Here is an 18443-nt window from a genome sequence, read left to right as displayed (position 1 = left end):
ATTTATCATCTTAATCATTTTTAAGCGTACAGTTCAGTAGTGTTAAGTGTATTCACATTGTTGTGCAACAGATCTCTAGAACTTTTTCATCTTAAAACTGACCATTATCTTTCCACTCTCCCTGAAAATTACAAGGAGAAAGAGATCAGATGCTTTTTGTTCCATCACCATTCCACCCTTGTGTGCTATTGCTGTTCTGTGGTTTTGTGCTGTATTGTGCCCTGTGGTGGGCAGCCTCCAATATGGCCCCCCGTGATCCCTCCTCCTAATTCACACCATGTGTGCACCTCTCCCCTTGAGGATATACTGCTGTTGCTGTTTAGAAATCTGCTATTAGTCTAAACATAATTTCTTGTTAGGCAATTTTTTTTGCTACTTATCCCAGTTTTTGTTTGTTTTTTGATTTGTGGTTTTACTATAATTAGGCTAGTTGTATGTATCTTTTCATGTATCTTTTGTGGAAATTGTGTTTACTGAAATATGAAGACTCATATTTTTCATTAATTTTAGAAAATTCTAGCATTTCTTTTTGGAAATTGTTTTTCTTCCATTTTATCTTTTTTTTAAGTTATAGAACATACTTTTCATCTTTTTATTTTTCATCTTTTTATTAGTTCTCTCTTCAGCTATTTTTAAAATCTATCTTTTAACCTAACCACTAATTTTTTTATTTCAACAATTAAATGTTTTATTTTAAGGGGTTCCATATTATTCTTTTTCAAACGACTTCTGATACTTTTTTGACATTATAGTTTCCTTGTTCATGTTTCCTATCCCCTCTTTTATTTTTTTAAACAAATGATACATTTTTATTTTATATTTTGAATGTTATATTTTCTAAATCTTAAATATTTAGGGGTATAATTCTGATATTTGTTTTTTCTGCTGACTCTCCCTCCTGGTGGTTTTTTCCCTTGTGTTTTCCATTTTGGATTATGAGCTATATTTTTGGAAATCCTGTGACTTAAGTGTGTGTGTCCCTTCAGATGACTTAATTTCCTCTACCAATATTCCTCAGGTGTTCCCAATTAAGACCCACTTTAACTTAATTTCTAGGGTTGGAATTTTCTGGATCATGAAGATAATATACATTTGGGTCCCAAGCCTATGTGATATCAGGTCTGGAGCCACTAATTCTCAGGGAAGACTTATTTTCTCTAGAGGCCAGGTAGAGTTAGATAAGTTTTCTTATTTTCTACATTTGTTAAATAATATATATTTTCATATATATATAAGGTCCCCAACACCGAGGTGCTGAAGCGAGCCAACATGAGCAGTTTGCATGCAGTTCTTAGTGAGAGACGCCTCAGGTGGCTCGGCCATGTCAAAAGAATGGATGCAGGCCGTATTCCCAAAGACCTCCTCTACGGCGAGCTAGCAGAAGGCCAGAGGATGACAGGGCGCCCAAAACTGCGGTTCAAAGACATCTGCAAAAAGGACATGACACAATGCTCCATCAATCTCAACACTTGGGAAGTTCAAGCAGACGACCGCCTAGCCTGGAGGCTCGCGGTCAGACAAGGTACGTCACGTGCAGAGGCTGCGCGCAATGAGGAGGCGGTCCAGAAAAGATCGAGGTGGAAGCAGCGTCAGCAGCAGCAACAACAGCCATCTGCCTTCACCTGTACCAAGTGCGGCAGGGATTGTCACTCCCGAGTCGGACTGCACAGCCATTCTCGGCGGTGCAGATAGACTCCCAAGAAGCTACGCCATCGTCTCTCGAGACGGACGGCTGCTGACGATGACGACGACGATATATATATATACACACACTTATTATTGTGGCTGTAAGTCTTTAAGTTCCTAGCTTCATAGCGGAATCAATTTCCCATCTTGCACAGCACAGGACACATTTCTGGCTTTCATACGGCCATTGAAGCCTAAGTTATGGTTCATGAAGACACACATTTACTGAGGGTGAACACAGTTCCAGTGTTGATTTTCCTATTTGAGGGTTTTCTCTTTGTTTTGGATCCTGGAGACCTCCCATTCTTTCTTGCAAGCTCAGCTAAGCACTTAGAAAGATTTGTGTCACACTTTACCCATTCTTTTTAGATATTTTTATAGCAAGGCAGTTTTTCATGCTGTGTAGACCAGAAGATTTCCCACTCAGTACATTTTCCCTAGAAGCACAGGCCATTTCAGTGTGCTGTCTTGGTCTGTCTTTAGCCAGTGTCCTGCTTATGGATCCTTTAGTGTCTATCAGAGATTCAAATGCACAAGGACACCACAGCAGGGCATTTACTCTCTGCAAAGCCTTCTTGCAAACACCTATGACTCTGCCTGAGGCCTGTCTCTGGATGTGGGCATGAGCTTGCCCCATGACAGTCAAGCCAGAAGTGCTAGGGAGTTAATATCTCCAGGAACAACCACAACAGGTAAGAGTTGATAGGTCAATACTCCAGTTTCTTTTCCCTTCATATCTGACCATTCTAACTAATGTTTCATCACAGGGTTTCCCAGAGGTCCCCAGAAGGACCAAGCCCCAGTTGCCCATAGTGGTTACCTGGACTGGCTTCCTTTACTTCCTTGTTTAACTTCTTCACTCTATTTTGGTGTCTTAGGATCCTTTCTCAAATAAATTTGCATTCAATCTGCATCAGAGACCATTTTAGAGGAAACTCTAAATTTAATATTTATAGTGAGAATTGACTGTGTATATGGTGTTATTAAATATTGTGAATTCAAAGATAAAGTCTAAGAAATAGTTTTATCTCTAGAGTAATTTATATTCTAGGATTCCTGCTTTCTTGCTATCTTTTAGAAATACACATTTTAGTGATGTTTGTGGGTAGCAAGAAGCATTTCAACAGACTTGAGTCAAAACTGACACAAAATCTAACTAGCAATTCCAGGTGTTTGGATAACGGTGAAAATAGAATGAAGTGGACATACCTGAGTACTTGATCACTGGGCCAGTGAGACTACCCCACACTGAATAAGTGGTTACCTAACTATCATATATTTGGCATTCTTGGGAATTCATGTAGTGACATCATTTTGATAGAGAGGGTAGTGATGGTAAAACTAAACTGTAAGATGGTTTCTTAGAGGTGCTTTGAGTGGCAACAAAAGACTAAACTCTCCCATCTCTTCAGAAGAGAGTACAAACTGCTAGTCCATGGGTTGCTTCTAGCTTTCAGATATATTTTGTTAGCCTGCATAATGTTTAAAAGCATTTAGACTAGTTGCCATATTTATAAGTTAGGAGGTTATGTCTCTAGATTAGAAGCTCTAGTTTCTTTTAAGAAATTATAAGATTGGACATCAAAGGTCCCACAAGCCCACAGGAAGATCAGATGAAGATGAATAGTAGATTCCTCCTTGAGATGAGGCAACTGCTGTAGTCTCTGTCGCTTTCTATTGTATATTGCAATGGAGCATTTCATTCATAGTACCCCATGAGGGTATTTGAGATTTTGACCCCAGCTCTACATCTGGAATGGGTGAGATGTAGGGGGCTGTGACTGGTTTTGCAGGAAGGTAACTGCGGCCTTCTCTCTCTGGATTGTTCTCCTGTAACTGCTTCCAGAATTCTGAAGGTCCAAGCCTGAGAAGACAGCATTGCTGAGGCCCTAAGAGCTAGCAATATTTGCAGAGGAGTCTCCAGTTCATGATTTTAGTTATTTGCTCTAAAACCTCAAACACCTTTTTGTTAGCAACCTATGCTCTGTGCAACCACTGGTTCAAATAAACAAACAGCCATTGGGAATTTTCTTCTCAGGTATCTTTTTTTTTTTTTGAAATGTACAAACTCACTTACATAAGAATTGCTCTTTAATTTAGTTAAAGCCAAAGCCAAGTGTGAGGCAGAAAAGCTATTGTTCATCCTGGAACAGTAATCTTGCTGCTGACTTTCCACTGCACTTGGATTTCAAACAGCTCAGTGTAGGTCAAGCTGAAGTTTAGCATTTCTGGAATACCAAGACTCCTAGTGCTTCCCTTTTGGAAGATCCTCCGTCCACAGTCCAGACCAAACCAGATGACTCTAGTGGTAGTGGTGGTGGTTGAAGGATTTGGGTATTTAGCTGATGGCTGATGTTCATTGTCCTTAGCAAGCTTTTCTACATATGACAAAAGACTAGGAGAAGCAGGTTGCTGCCATCAAGCTTAGGGCTCTAGGGGCCCATGTCACATGTTATATTTTTGTCAACTGTCCTCTGTCATGGTTATTTGTTTTCTAAACATTGTTAGAATCCTGAATGAGGCTCTCAGTCTAAAAATACTCTTGTTTTCACTGCTCTATGAAACCATGTACATCAGAGAAGGAAAACTCTGACTCCAAAAAACCTCCGCTGCCTTGCGGCATACCTCTTCAGGGGAAAGGCTAAGGGAGTAAACCCCGACAGAAAATCCGGAGCCGGAGTCCCTAAGGCGGTTTGATGTTGTGATCAACACCGGCAACTCCTGCGGCGCACCTGAACCCAAGCTGTATCGACTCCGTCTTTCCCTTGGACCCTTCAGCTGCGAAGAGAGGGGGGGTCTGCTGCATGGGCAACAGCAGACCCTCCATATTACCCTGCCCAGGCTCTGTAGCTTCAGCGTCATCGCAAGATGTCGATTCAACACGGGAGGAGACAGATACCATGTCACTCCCGAGTCGGACTGCACAGCCATTCTCGGCGGTGCAGATGGACTCTTAAGAAGCTACACCATCGTCTCTCGAGACGGACGGCTGCCGACGATGAAACCATGTCATATCTATGTAAAATCTTCCATGATAGTACATTTATGGAACTGTGGGTCCTTTCAGTGTTACCAACCAGCCACCATAGAGCTTTTGTATATACAAATGCTCTTGTTTTATAGGGTCCTGTGCAGGAAGGGAAATGGGGTGTACATGTTGTCTTTGACCTGAAACTATGTGAGTTCACTTCATGGCTTTTATGCTAAGAGAGGAAGCAGAGCTGACCTGGGAGGGCCCTATCAGGTTCTGCTGCCTTCTAGCTTTGGGGCTGTGGTTAGGCCATGTAGCCTCTCTGGCTCTGAGTTTCTTCTGAACAAGGAGACACTTGGACTGAAGCCCTGAGGTTCTATCTGGCACGAACATTTCCCAATTCTGTAAGAGGTTTCCAGGCTACCCTGAGACTGTGGGCAGGGACTGGCATGATGCTGACTCTCCCTCCGTGCCTGAAAATGCTAAGATTGTGGAGAAGTAGATGGTCATATAATAGCCTCCATCCCAGAACCAATTAACACCCATTACCACAATAGGTAGCCATAAGGCTGACTGTCAGAAACTGATCTTTTTGTCTCATAAAGCATAAGGCTATTCCCAAGAGCTGCTCCAGCAACCTTGTCCTGTGCTATAACATCTTCCAGTCTTCTCCATTGCCAGCCACACAGACACTGTGATCTGTGATTGGCTACACTGGCCACAGGATTATATCAATAACAGACTGAAAGCCATGCCAGTGTAGCCTGTTATGCTCATCTCTCTGACACAAAGCAGGTAGAACAGACCACTGGAAACTTCCTTTTCCTGTGCTGGTTGGAGCAAATGGCACTAGCAATGCCAAGTAGTGGCTAGGAATAGGAAGAAAGACGTACTGTTGTTCTGAACCCTTGAAGACCTCATCTTTCATGATTCTGTTTTTAATAATTACTTAGCAGGCATTTCTGGGTGATACAGCCTTAACAATGACAGGAAGGAAGTTGGGTCACATCCTAAGCACTAGAGGAGCACAAAGCCTTGTTCTTAGTTATTTGGAGATTTAGAGTGTTTTCCACCATATGGCTAGATCAGAAAGAACTACGCCGTTTTTTTCTCTCTTTGTAAGTAGGTAGTAGTAGGGACAAAGAGTTGTGAATGAGGCAGAAAAAAATAGAACAGAAGGACTGATAAGCTCAAGTGGTCTCATAAAAACTGGATAGAATGCTGAATAACAGTCAAATTGGCACCTGTGATCACATAGAATATGTAAGTAGAGAGACAGTCCTAAAATGATGAGTCAGCTAAGTGTACAGATGAATCTCAACTTTGCAGACAAATTCCTATTTTAATTCTCACCTAAGGATATTTTTTAAAATTGATTTTAGAGAGAGCAAATGGGGGGAGGAGACAGAGCGAGGGAGAGAGAGAGAGAGAGAGACATCAACGTGAGAGATATCAATGTGAGAAATATTGATTGCTTGGATCAAACCCACAACCTAGGTATGTGCCCTGATCGGGAACCAAACCCACAACCTTTTGGTGTGTGGAATGACTCTCCAACTAATTGAGCCACCTGGCCAGGGCTGTGCAAACAAAATTTATCAACTCTTTTAAATAACCCCTCTAATTATATTTTTGACATTACCATGGTATGTATAAGTCTCCAGCAATGCTGACAGACCAGGTTAGTGTATAATAACACTAGGACAATGAGAAAGATCACAATGACTCAGCAAAGCATGCACCATTGGAGGAAAAAGCTCCAGGATATAGGGAACTTTTTAAAGGAAGGGGCTTAAATGGTCTTGAGGATGTAATAGGTCAAGTTTAAGTAAAGGGATCTTGCTGACTAACCAACAAGCCCAAAATCAGTTGATTGGTAACTCATAACCTGCATTCTCAGCTGGTCTAAGGTGATAGTCTTTATCTCTGGTCTAGAGCATACTAGACACCTAGGAAAATACTGAACTAAGAATTACTATAACTCCAGAAAGGTATAAGAATACATAAAAAAATAAATATCAGTGTAAAGATGATGAATAAACAAATGTAAACCCATATTATTAATATTTTGAAACTAAGAAAAGTATAAGTAGAATAATCATTGTGATAATTTGTGTTTGCTTTGCCTACTTTTAAAGCATTTAAGGCAATCTACTGTATTAGATTAAAGGCTTAAAATTCTATGAATAAATTTGTGACTAGTGTATATATGTATGTCAGCAATAAATTTAATTTGCAAAGTTTTGACTTATTAATTATGCAAGCAATGTTTAATTGTGTAAAGGAACATTTTTCATACAGTATAGGAAGACTAAATGGACCATGTACCGAGAAACCCTTTGAACAAGAAAGTTCCCAGCTATGGGATAGGAGCCTAATAACTGACAGCAGTGGGAACCCTGGTCACTGTATTCTGGACTTTTCAGTGGGGCTGGCGCAATGCCTGCCTGGCCATAAAGAAGAGATGCCAGGCTTCAAATAAGGAAACCCACTGGCAGCACTTTGGCCAAGCAGGCAGTCTGTGAGAATGAATCTTCAATGATAAATTGTACTTGGAAGCAGTGCTTTCTGGGCTAAGATCCCTTTCTTTCTCCTCATAGCCACTGGGTCAGTTATCACTCATTCCTGTCCCAAAGGCAGAGAGACACTGGAGGGGTACTGGCACAGAATTTCAAGAAGGGACACACAACGATGCCTTTTTGGGTCCCACACAAGGAAGCTGGCAGATGCTGATTGCACACTGCCCACTGCACATGAATCACCTTCTGGTTGCAACCAGATGGATGTGCATATACTTGTTTCCGGGTAAACCCCAGAGTGCATCTTCCAATACCCATGTGGCTTTTCTGGGATCCCAGAACAAAGCTACTAAACCAGGGGCCTGGGATATCATTCTAGAGGGAATCCCAGAAAAGGACAAACACCAACCCAGGTGGCACAGAGTTCCTGGGCAAGTCACCCTTTTCTTTCTATTAAAATCCTCACCCTACTGTTTGGGTGTGGAGGGGAGTGCCTGCCCCTCATCTGTGTGACCCTGACCACTACCCCTGCTGTGCGCCTCACACTACTCTTATCAGGTTGCTGAGGACTCTGTAAGCCCCTCCATCACCCATGGGAGCCTGGTGCCTGCAGGCCTCTGAGACTTGCTCCAGCTGCACAAGCTGGGGCTGGGACGGGGCTCCCTCACCTTTGTCTTTCTTGGCCTCAAGAAAAAAAAAAATCTGCTTTGCCCCCACTGCCCTCCCCTTTTTGCTGGCCTGAATTTAAAGCCTCGCTGCCCGGGACCTCACACTGGCAGCTGCTTTGGAAGTGGGTTATCTGTGCTGTAGTTTCTACAAAAATAGCTGCAGAGCTGGAGGACAGCCTTCCCCATTTCCATCTCTCCAAAGATCCTCCTCCAAAACCCGAGCAAAGCTGCCCATCAGGATTTTGCTTGAGGATGGAAAGACCTAGGATATTTCCCGTCTGCACAGAGGAGGCCCTTTGACTGACAGACTCTCAGCTTTTTCCCTCCTTTAAGTCCCGACTCATAAGTTATTCAGCATCTCTTTTAAAAACTTCTTGGGAGGATTAACATGGAGGAACCCAGTGGCTTGAGAGCGGAAACTCACCTGCAGACATTGTTCTCTTCTAGTTCCTTTTCACGCTCAAGTTTTTCCTGTTTCCATTTTTTAAAAATCTGCATATATATGTAATTTTTTTTTGTCAACTTCCTGTCTTTACACGTGGGCCAAAAGGCTTCTGTGTGCTCAAGGAAGCTTGCTGTTTCATCCTGAATGCCCATGGTTAACCCTTGGGAATCAGATCTTTGTTTTTCTGGCTATTTGTCTACTTTCTTAAAATTGCATTTTACTTATATCCCTATTAGTCTTGGAAAATAAACTATGAGAGAAACACTTTCTGTGTGCAATACTTTAAAGTGCTACTAGAGGACTACTTGGCCAGTGATGTTTTCCATTACTACTGGTATTTTTCAATGTTGTTGCTTTTGGGGGGTTTGTCTTATGCTCCATTTACTTCAGAATTATTAGGTTTTGAGAAAATCAGATTTTTTTACCTCCTTCTCTTTGCTCCCAGGGCAGTTTTGAAGAAATTTTCCTATGAACATTTTATCAACATGCCTGCTCATCCTACTGAGCAGCTAGGTCATTTGCAGCTTACGTTCTATTTTGGAGATGTCACCAGCATTGCTTTGCATTCTTAAAGTCTGATTCATCGTCCTGTTTGACTATCTTGATGGATTATCCAGGTGAACGTGACCTGATTTTGACTTTGTAATTAAAGATTTTTTGGAGGTCAGATAAAATGCCTGCCCTGCAGCAAACTTCAGCAACACAAAACCTATTTAGGCAGATATGGTCAAGGCCACTTGCCCTCAAGGAGAGGAGAGCAGGTGTTCATTGCAAATTTGAAGGATGTGACCAAATACCATGGCCTCCTGACCCTGGAACCTCCCAGGTGGCTGGCTGGTCCCCCTAGTGATCACCACAGACCTCAACTTACTGCCAGAGACAGGGCTCCTGCTCTACACCCCCTTCCCACTCACTAATTTCTTCTTGAGGAAACTGCTGTCAGGTGTGGGAGACATAGGGTTTCCTGATGGAATAAGCATGCCAACTGTATAGGAGGACTGTGACTGAAAAATATGTTGTCACTAATAAGAGAATGGTAGATGTCATTTTAATTTGGTAGGTATTATTTCCAGACACCTTTGCAACAAAGGAGACCTTGGTACACATCAACGAAAAATGTAGATGTGAGTGCTTCTTCTCCTCTGTGGCCACTGTAGGTTCTTGATGCATACTGGGTAAGAACCAAACTAGCCCAGCTCTGAAAGTGTGACAGAGGGGAGGCTGGAGTGGGGCGGGGCAATCCTTGAATAAGAAGATAAGTCTCCTCCTTTACCTCCTCCTTCCTTTTTTAATTCACAGAATACTTGGAGTTTTAATCTCTTCACCCAAAAACTTAGTTTTTGAGCTGGGTCTTCTCTCTGTCCCTATCCTATGTTTCTTGGATCAGATGGCATGAGTTGCTCAGAATTCCGCAATCCAGTGTGAAGTCATTGGGTATGGGGTCAGATACTTAGGTTTGTATCATGGCTCAGGTACGTTACTTCATTAAGATAGTTAATATGTATGCATTTCAACTTCTCCAACTGGGAAATGGACTTAAACCTCCTACATACCTCATAGGGCTGTTAGTAAAGATTGAATAAGACATTATAAAGGGAAGGGCTTTATAAATTGTAAAATGTTATGCACACATGGGGCTTTTATGGCAACAACTTGAGGCTCTGATCTGGTGAAGAGCTTGAGAGATTCCTTCCTAATCTTGACCAGGCAGCAGCAGACTTTTTCTATAAAGAGCCAAATAGTTAATATATTAGGCTCTGTGGGCCACACAGTCACTGCCACACTCCTCAACAATGCTATTGTGGTACATAGCAACCATAGACAATACATAAATGAATGAGTGAGACTGTGTTCCAGTAAAACTTTATGGACACAGAAATTTGAATTTCATATAGTTTTCACAGGTCACAAATATTATTCTTTTTTTGAAAATTTCAGCTATTTAAAAATATAAAAACCATTCTTAGCTCATGGGCCAGACAAAGTGAGGCTGCAGGTGGGATTTGGCCTGAAGGCTTCACTTGCTGACCCCTGCCCTCGATAACTCCCAGGAGTCACTTGAATGGCCAGGATGACTGTGAGTGTTAGAGAACTTGAAAGGGGGACAGGAGATCTTTTAGGAATGTGACCCAGGTCCCTTATTTTTGATGACCTTCCTCTCTGCCTTGTTGATGTCAAAGCATGTTAAGCGATAGCACTGAGATTTACATTCAAGTCTCTTGCAGAAAATACAACCCAGATCTGTGCTCTCCAGTCCTTATCAAAAACCCCATGACAGCAACAACAACAATGGCAACACTAATGATATTTGTGGATGATTGCCTGGAGTGCATGCAACTCATCCATGCCTACAGGCAGTCCCTCTGAGCAACCCAGACCTGCAAGTACTGAATTTGTGGGAGGTTCTGCTGTGGCCCATTGCAAAACTGATCCTGAGTTGTGTATTAGTAATGAATCCTTGGTCCATACTGAGGGGCACAATGAGAAATAACAAATGTGAGTCAGTGAGGCATCTCTTATTGAGATGCTGTCCGGACCATCTCTCCAAGAAGAAATTTCTCTCATAGCTCATCCAGGTACCAGGAAAAGCTGGACATCTCCTTAAAAACAGGTTTTACCTGGGAAATAATGCAATTTCCTTGTTTGATTTGGCATCAAGAAAATTTGGAGTCAAATATACCTACAGTGACTACAAAATATCTTAAACGTCATCAGCACCAAAGATTTATTGAGCATGCAGTATGTGCTCAGCACTTTTCATGTAGCTCTTTGCACTTCATCCTCACACAGTCCTGAGGGGTGGGTTAATTTATTATCCCTTTTGTATGGGAGGAACAATGATTTCCAAGGTATCCATGTCCATCATTGAATGTTACCTTAATTTGCAAAAGAGAGCTAACAATTGTGATTAAACTATGGATCTTGAGATAGTGAGATTATCCTAACCTTGTGTCTTTATAAGAGGTAGGCAGAGAGAGATTTGACACAGAAGAAAGCAATGTGATAGCTGAAACAAGATGTTATGCTGTTGGTTTTGAAGATGGAAGAAGAGGCTGTGAGCCAAGGAGTGCAAAGCATGTAGCTATAGAAGCTGGAAAACACAAGGGAAGAGATTTGCCCCTAGCATTTCCAAGACAGTGTGGCCTTGACCAAGGGAAACTGACCTTGGACTTCTGACCTCCAGAACTCTAAAAGAATAAATGTGTGTCATTTGAAGCCATCAAGTGGCAACTTGTTATAGCAGCTATAGGAAACTCATTCCTTCTTTACAACCAGGAACAGGAGACTTAGAGAATATTGCTCAAGGGTCGGAATGAGATTTGCTAACTCCAGACCCAAGATCATATCCCTTACACTGCCTCACCTGTTGTGTGTGTCCTGACTGCCCTGGCTTTGTTATTCTTCTTGTTTTCCCTCCCCTTATCCAGCTTCTCTCACTACCAGTTCATCTTCCCATCATGTGTATCTTTGTAATCTACCTCATGTCTTGGTGTGGTGGAGGCAGCATATGAATACATTGATGGACTTTTGTGGCATGTGAAGTTCCTAGGCCTGCAAGTTCTCTTATGATTTAACCAGAGAAAGGTCCCTGACTGCTTTTATTTCCCCTTTGCTTTGTAAAGATTGTTGCTCTCTCCTTTACTGTAGCACTAACAGTTGGGCAGAGCAGAACCTCTGTTGTGTTTTTTTTTTTTTTTATAACATTTTGCTCACTTCCTGGTCAGTATTCAGAGCTCAGTGAGTGCTTACAGGGTTCCTTCTTCTCAAGGATTTTTGTATTATTCAGAACAGTTTGTAGCCTAATATTTCCCCTTTCCGCTAAAATTATAAAACAAAATAGAAGAGAAAAATTAAACAATAAATCAAGAAAACAGTGGATCCTTGTTTTGTCAGCTGACCCTCCCACATACATATGGAAATTCCTGAAGCCCCTGAACACCAGGGCTGGGCAGGGCATCACAACATGTAGTCTTTGCACTATGTTATCAAAGTGAAGGCTTTGAGGGGGGAGGGCTGCCCTACTTTGAATCCAGCAGCTGAATGGGGACCATCTCCACCTGGAAGGGGTATGCAAGCAGTTGGTCTCTGACAGCTTGATAGCTATCAAGATGTGAAACAGTACCCATCTCTAGGGAAGCTCCTGGGACTCTGCTTTCCTTTCTGCTGACCTCAAAGTGTAACAAAGATTCCCTCTGACATTAAGGCTCTTGAAATAATGCTGGTTCAGGCTCCCATCATTTCTTTTCTAAATTATTGATTCCATAGACTACAAATCCTGCATGTAGCCCCAAATATCTTTCAAACTAATATCTATAATTTTACTCATTACCAGAGGGATTTTTCCAAAATACATCCTCCTCATTGCCAAAGGGATACAGCCCAAACTTGTCTGGGTCTTCTGGTATATTTGCCAGGTCCTCCAGAGAAATATAACCAATGGGATTATATATGTAATAAATACATATTATAGATGCTATATATCATATAGAATACATATATATTCCAGAAAGAGATTTCTTTTGAGGTGTAGCCTCCATGGTTATGGAGGTTGAGAAGTGCCACAATCTGCTGTCTGGGAGGTGGAGATCCAGGAAAGCTGGTGGTGTAGTTCGAAGGATGGAGAACCAGGAGTGCTACAAGCAGGAGATGGAACCCAGCACAGCGGTCTGGCGGAGAGTGAATTCTTGCACCTTTTTGTTCCATCCATACCCTCAAGAGGTTGTAAGACACCCATCCTCATTGATGAGGGTAACTGCTTTAAGCAGTCCACTGATTCAAATGCTAATCTTTCTAGAAACACCCTCACAGACACCCAGAAATCATTTTAACCATCTATTCAGACATCCCTCACCCAATCAAGTTGACGCATAAAATTAACCACATCTACTTACACCGCCCACCTCATCTCGCATGGCCTTATGTCCCAGCCCTTCCACAGAGGTCTGAACTCTGCCTGGTCAATCTCCCTTCTTCACACATGCCACTCCCTCCTTCCCCACTTCTCTTCCATTTGCCTTCAGACAAAGCAGTAGACAGCAGGAGATTAAGAGCAAAGGTTATGGAGTCACACAGGCCTTGGATCAATTTATTTTAGTTGCACACGTATTTACTCAACACCTCTGTGCCACCAGGGATGTAATTCTGCCTCTGTTGCTTATGTGGCCTTGGAAAAGTTAGCTGACATCTCTAAACCTCAGTTTACACATCTGTAAAATAACACATAGAAAGCACTTGGCCTAGTGCCAGGCATTTATCAATCTTTCATGAACATGATGTTATAGTTATTGCCTGTATATTTCTTAGAAGGTTAAATTCAAGCTTGGTGACCCTTCCCCAAACAGATTTAGTCCCCAACCTCACCCTCTCCAACCACCATGTTGCCTGATACACATGCGTGCCTCTATTCCAGCCTTTTATACGAAGCATTTACCTTATTATTTAATTGTTTGACCTCCACTCCACTTAGACAAGAACAGCATCTCCTTCATTCCTTTTTTTCTGGGTGCCCAGAGCAGGGCTTATGCCTCATTCACTGACTCCCCGGAGCAGGTGAGGGGGTTATCACCAGGGGAGCAAGTGCTATGCTCCTGTTTTTTCCTTAGTGCATCAGCTCCTCTTGTCTCTCCTGGCAGGATTTGAAAGGCTGTGCCAGACTTGGCTGTAGGCTGAAGGCTGGTCAGGGGGAAGGATGAGCCATGGCAACTTTTGTGGGAGGATAAATTGGGAAAACAAATCCTGAGCAGTCCATTCATCTCAAGTCCTGCTTGTCATCCTGCACCTAAAATGAATAGACTCCAGCAGAAAGTGTCCCACCCCCTGGGAAGAGCAAGAGTGATGAGATCAACACACCAGCATTCAGCCATCCGTTCTCTTTTACATTAAAAAAAAAATTGTGCACTTTAATATTCCATGTTCCTTCTTTTTAAAGGAATAAGGTTAAATTGGAGCTCTCTCAGAGAGGTCCAGACAGTCAGCTCCTTGGTGGCAGGTGCAGGGATTAGCAATCTGCTCAAGGCAACATGCCTACTACTCCCCAGCTTAGAGGAGGGCCAGCTTAGATGCTTAACAAGCATCTCCTTTCTACCTTCTTTAGTCCAAACAATATTTAGCCCGCTGTCTATCTCCAAAGTGTTGTATCTCACAATGTCATGTCTTTTCATGAGCCCATCCTTCTAATCTGTATTCAAGATATGATCTTGAGGCTGGTCTCACTTCTCCCCACTCAGGCCCCCTTAATGGGCTGAATTGTGCTGCTCTCCTAATTCATATGTTGAAGTCCTAACCCTCAACACCTGACTGTATTTGGAGACAGGGCCTTTAAAGAGGCGATTAAGGTTAAATGAGGTTATATGAGTGGGCCCTAATCCAATAAGAACTGGTGTTCTTAGAAGAGAGAGACACAGCTAGGAATGTGTGGATATAGAGGACAGACCATCTGAGGACACAGGGAGAAGAAGGCCTTAGGAGAGACAATGTTGCTAACCCCTTGATCTTGGACTTTTAGTTCTATCTCAGAAATGTGAGAAATAAATGTCTGTTGTTTCAGCCACCACATGTATGGTGTTCTGTAATGACAACCCGAATAGACTTATAGAGATCCCAAAAGGTTGGTTCAGACACTGATTACAGAAGTTCCCTGCATTCTCTTCATTAGACTGCAATTTCTGTTGGTTTATCTGTTTGCCCCGTTGGAATAACAACCAAAGTTCCTTCCCTTTTGTTATGTCTAGTGCTATAGAAAACTCTGGCACTAATAGCTGCAAGGTAAGTTTTTGCCATATTGATGACTGATGCTGCTGCAATGGAGTGTCATAGAAGGGCAGGACTCTCCTCTTTAGCCTAAGTGATCTTTTAACTCAACTTACAAACTAAATAAACTATCCAGGGATAAAACTTGTGGGGGGGGGGGAGTTTGGAACATTTTTCTCTAATTTTGAACAAGTGAAGTTTCATGACCGGCAGACTGGTCATTGTGATCTCTCAGACTGTGTCGTATTAGTGAATGGCTATATTTAGACTCCTGGTGTCTTTTTCTTGTCCTTTCTGTCACTCTATTTAGGCTCTATTCTACCCCCACCCCTCCATCTCCCAAGAGCTCTAAATGGCCCTAGTCTACCTTCGCCGAGTGGGAAAAGTGTTCGGCCACTGGTCCCCTTCCCCTTTACGCACCCAACTAAGGGCTCCAGCAGCCCATATCGGTGGGCCTTGATTGTCCCCAGAACACAAACGGCTATTTTGAAAGACCTTACCGCAACTCTGGTAGAACACTTCCAAGCCCTCCTCCTTGCAGACTGTGTGTGTGGGCCAGGCTTGGCTGCCACTGCCCTCGGGGCAAGTCAGAGTCCAGAAGAGGAAGGCAGCAGCGAACCCCTTCATGGTGAAGGCCTGTGTGCGACCAACAGAAAAATAACAGGCCCAGTAAAAAAAGGCCCTCAGGGTGGTTCTTCCTCTCCCCTCATTAAAAGGGTGACAGGTTGTTTCACTTCTCATATTTTGTGCTCCTGGGGAACTACTGTGAGAAGCAAAAGGCAGTTAGCAGAGTCATTTGCATACTGTTCCCCAAGGACCTTTGGCACTTGAACCAACAGAGTGAGGCTAGTCTGGGTGGGGGGTAGTTTAGATGTCAACTTTCTGCAGGACCTTATGCCTCAGGTCCCTCAGTACTGCCCTCCTAAGAGCCCCAACCCCAAGGGGAGCCATAAAATTAGGAAAGCCACAGGCCACCATGTGTTTTCCTTCAGCAGGCCCCTGAGTCTCTGCAGGCTTAGTCTCTGGTGTGGGCTGTGCAGCAGGGATCTGCCTGGGGTTGGCAGGCAGCATAGGGGGTTTGGGATCTGGAATGAGGCTTTTGACCTAGTGGCCTTTTTCTCTCCTCTGGTTTCAGCTCCGCTCTCTGGATGAGGATGTCAGCAGTGACTTGTGCAGCTGCTAGTGCAGAGCCTTTTCCTGGGAGCAGCAAACGTGGTCTCTGAAGATGAAGCGGAGGAAGGAGCCCTGAGAAGTGAGCTGCGTTCTATTTCTGGTTCAGCTTGATGGACGAGGGGGGGAAGGATGGGGAAGCTAAGCACCTCCCTTTCAAGAGTGGGGGTTTACTTGTTTCCGTCATGTCTCACTTTCTTTTCAAAGACAGGACTCTCTCTCCCCTTTCCACTACCATTGTTGTTCTGTTTCAAGACAGCAAGGTTTCTGAACTGTGATTCCGCACTCCCACCCTTACTGCACCTTAGCTGGAGAGAATGGGAGTCAGGGCCAAAGCTGGCAGATTTTAGGAGCAACAGAGAACCCTGTTCCCCCTGGGAGGAAAAGCATTACTCTGAGCATACTATGTAAATTCACTATTTCTTTCAATGGCTAAATAAGAATTAAAGTCATCTCAAAACTTTTTTATTTTTAAGTAAGTGAAATGTAATTGCCAATACAAACAAATACATTGACTTAATTGATGGATGCTATACATTTCTTAGGCGACATCAGGGATTAGTCCCTTGGGGGAAGGGGCAGGAGGACAGGTCTGGACTGATTTCTTTCTTTCTTTCTTTCTTTTTTTTTTAGGTACTCATCTACAAATAAGCACAATGATGTTGGCTTTCAAAAGTGGTTCTCAAAATATAGTTCTTGGACAATAGCGTCAACTTCAACCAGGAACTTGTTACAAATGCAAATTCTTGGCCTAATTGCAAAAGACCAACTGAGTCAGAAACTCTGGGGGTGGGGCCCAGCCAGCACTCTATGTTTTAATAAGCCTCTCCGTGGAGTCTGACACATGCTCAAGTGTAAAAATCCACTGACTTTTTTGGAACTCAAGGTGAAAGTTGAACCCCCAAAAAGAGGTGGGCGAGTTGCTCTAAGAAGAGACAAAGTAGCACTGCATGGTGTGTATGAATAGAGGTCAGCAGCACTGTGAACAAGAGCTCAGGTGAGAGCCAGACATGTCATGTTTAGAGTTCTGGGCCCTGATGGAGTGTTTAAGCACAGGTACATGGATGCTTTCCAGTGGGACCTTTGGGTTCTCTAGAAGTTGTTGAGAGAGCTCTGAACAGCGAGTGAGGAGAGCAATCTAGCCTAAGCCATTCCACCCTGCAGAGCATGACATGACCAACAAACCAGCAGATGGGCCCAGCATTCAGAAATGTTCAAACTGGACCATTGAGAGGCTCTGGAGGTGTGGTGATGCTAGAGCCATAGTTAGCAGACTTGGGTGGGCATCAGCATCAGCTGCAGGACTTGTTCACATACTGATTGTGGACTCCGCAGCTAGAGTTTCTGGTTCAGGAGGTCTGGGGCAGGGCCCGAGAACCTGAATTTCTAACAAGCTCCTAGGTGATGCTGATGCCACTGGTATGGGGCAACAGTTTGAGAATTTCTGCCCTAGATTATGGAATTTGTTCTCTTGCAAGGTATATAATATTTTTAAATCCACTTATTAACAAGAAATTATTTTTGCTAATGATAGACAACATTTTGTAAAACAGATAATAAACCCCAATAGGAATAAGGAGTAAGCCACTTTCTTGAAGGAGTTTGGCTTACTGAGAATCAAGATTTGACTAAAATCATCAGTTATGGCTCACTGAGTTCAATTGACCCATGATGTCTTGATGAAGAGTTTACTGAGAATGTCCTGTTCCCTAACCATAGAATAAATTAGAATCAACTTATGATAGTTACTTAAAATATTGTCTTATATATATAAATGATAAATACATTGTCAGGCTCTGATCCTAACTTTCTTTTTTTATTTAAGTATATTTTATTGATTCGTCGTCGGCAGCCGTCCGTCTCGAGAGACGATGGTGTAGCTTCTCAAGAGTCTATCTGCACCGCCGAGAATGGCTGTGCAGTCCGACTCGGGAGTGACATCGTATCTGTCTCCTCTCGTGTTGAATCGACATCTTGCGATGACGCTGAAGCTACAGAGCCTGGGCAGGGTGATATGGAGGGTCTGCTGTTGCCCATGCAGCAGACCCCCCCCTCTCTTCGCAGCTGAAGGGTCCAAGGGAAAGACGGAGTCAATACAGCTTGGCTTCAGGTGCGCCGCAGGAGTTGCCGGTGTTGACTACAACGTCAAACCGCCTTAGGGACTCCGGCTCCGGATTTTCTGTCGGGGTTTACTCCCTTAGCCTTTCCCCTGAAGAGGTATGCCGCAAGGCAGC

General features: G+C 43.1%; 1 protein-coding gene across 2 annotated transcripts in view; it reads right to left on the bottom strand.

The window, feature by feature from the left end:
- The window catches only part of LY86 (lymphocyte antigen 86), a 61737-nt gene extending 45972 nt beyond the window's left edge, over window positions 1–15765 (bottom strand). Inside the window, exon 1 of one of the 2 annotated variants that reach the window (XM_090269847.1) lies at window positions 15540–15765. In XM_090269847.1, the coding sequence (XP_090125973.1) occupies window positions 15540–15666 (127 nt within the window). In that variant the 5' untranslated portion in view covers window positions 15667–15765. The remainder of the gene's footprint in view (window positions 1–15539) is intronic. The other variant, XM_090269845.1, reaches the window with a different exon arrangement.
- Window positions 15766–18443: the final 2678 nt, after the last annotated feature.

Source organism: Furipterus horrens, unplaced genomic scaffold (genome assembly GCF_987537825.1).
Source record: "Furipterus horrens unplaced genomic scaffold, mFurHor1.1.pri manual_scaffold_3, whole genome shotgun sequence".
Classification (NCBI taxonomy): Eukaryota; Metazoa; Chordata; class Mammalia; order Chiroptera; family Furipteridae; genus Furipterus; species Furipterus horrens.
The sequence above is the reverse complement of the archived record's forward strand: the minus strand, read 5'-3'. Positions and strand labels throughout refer to the sequence as shown.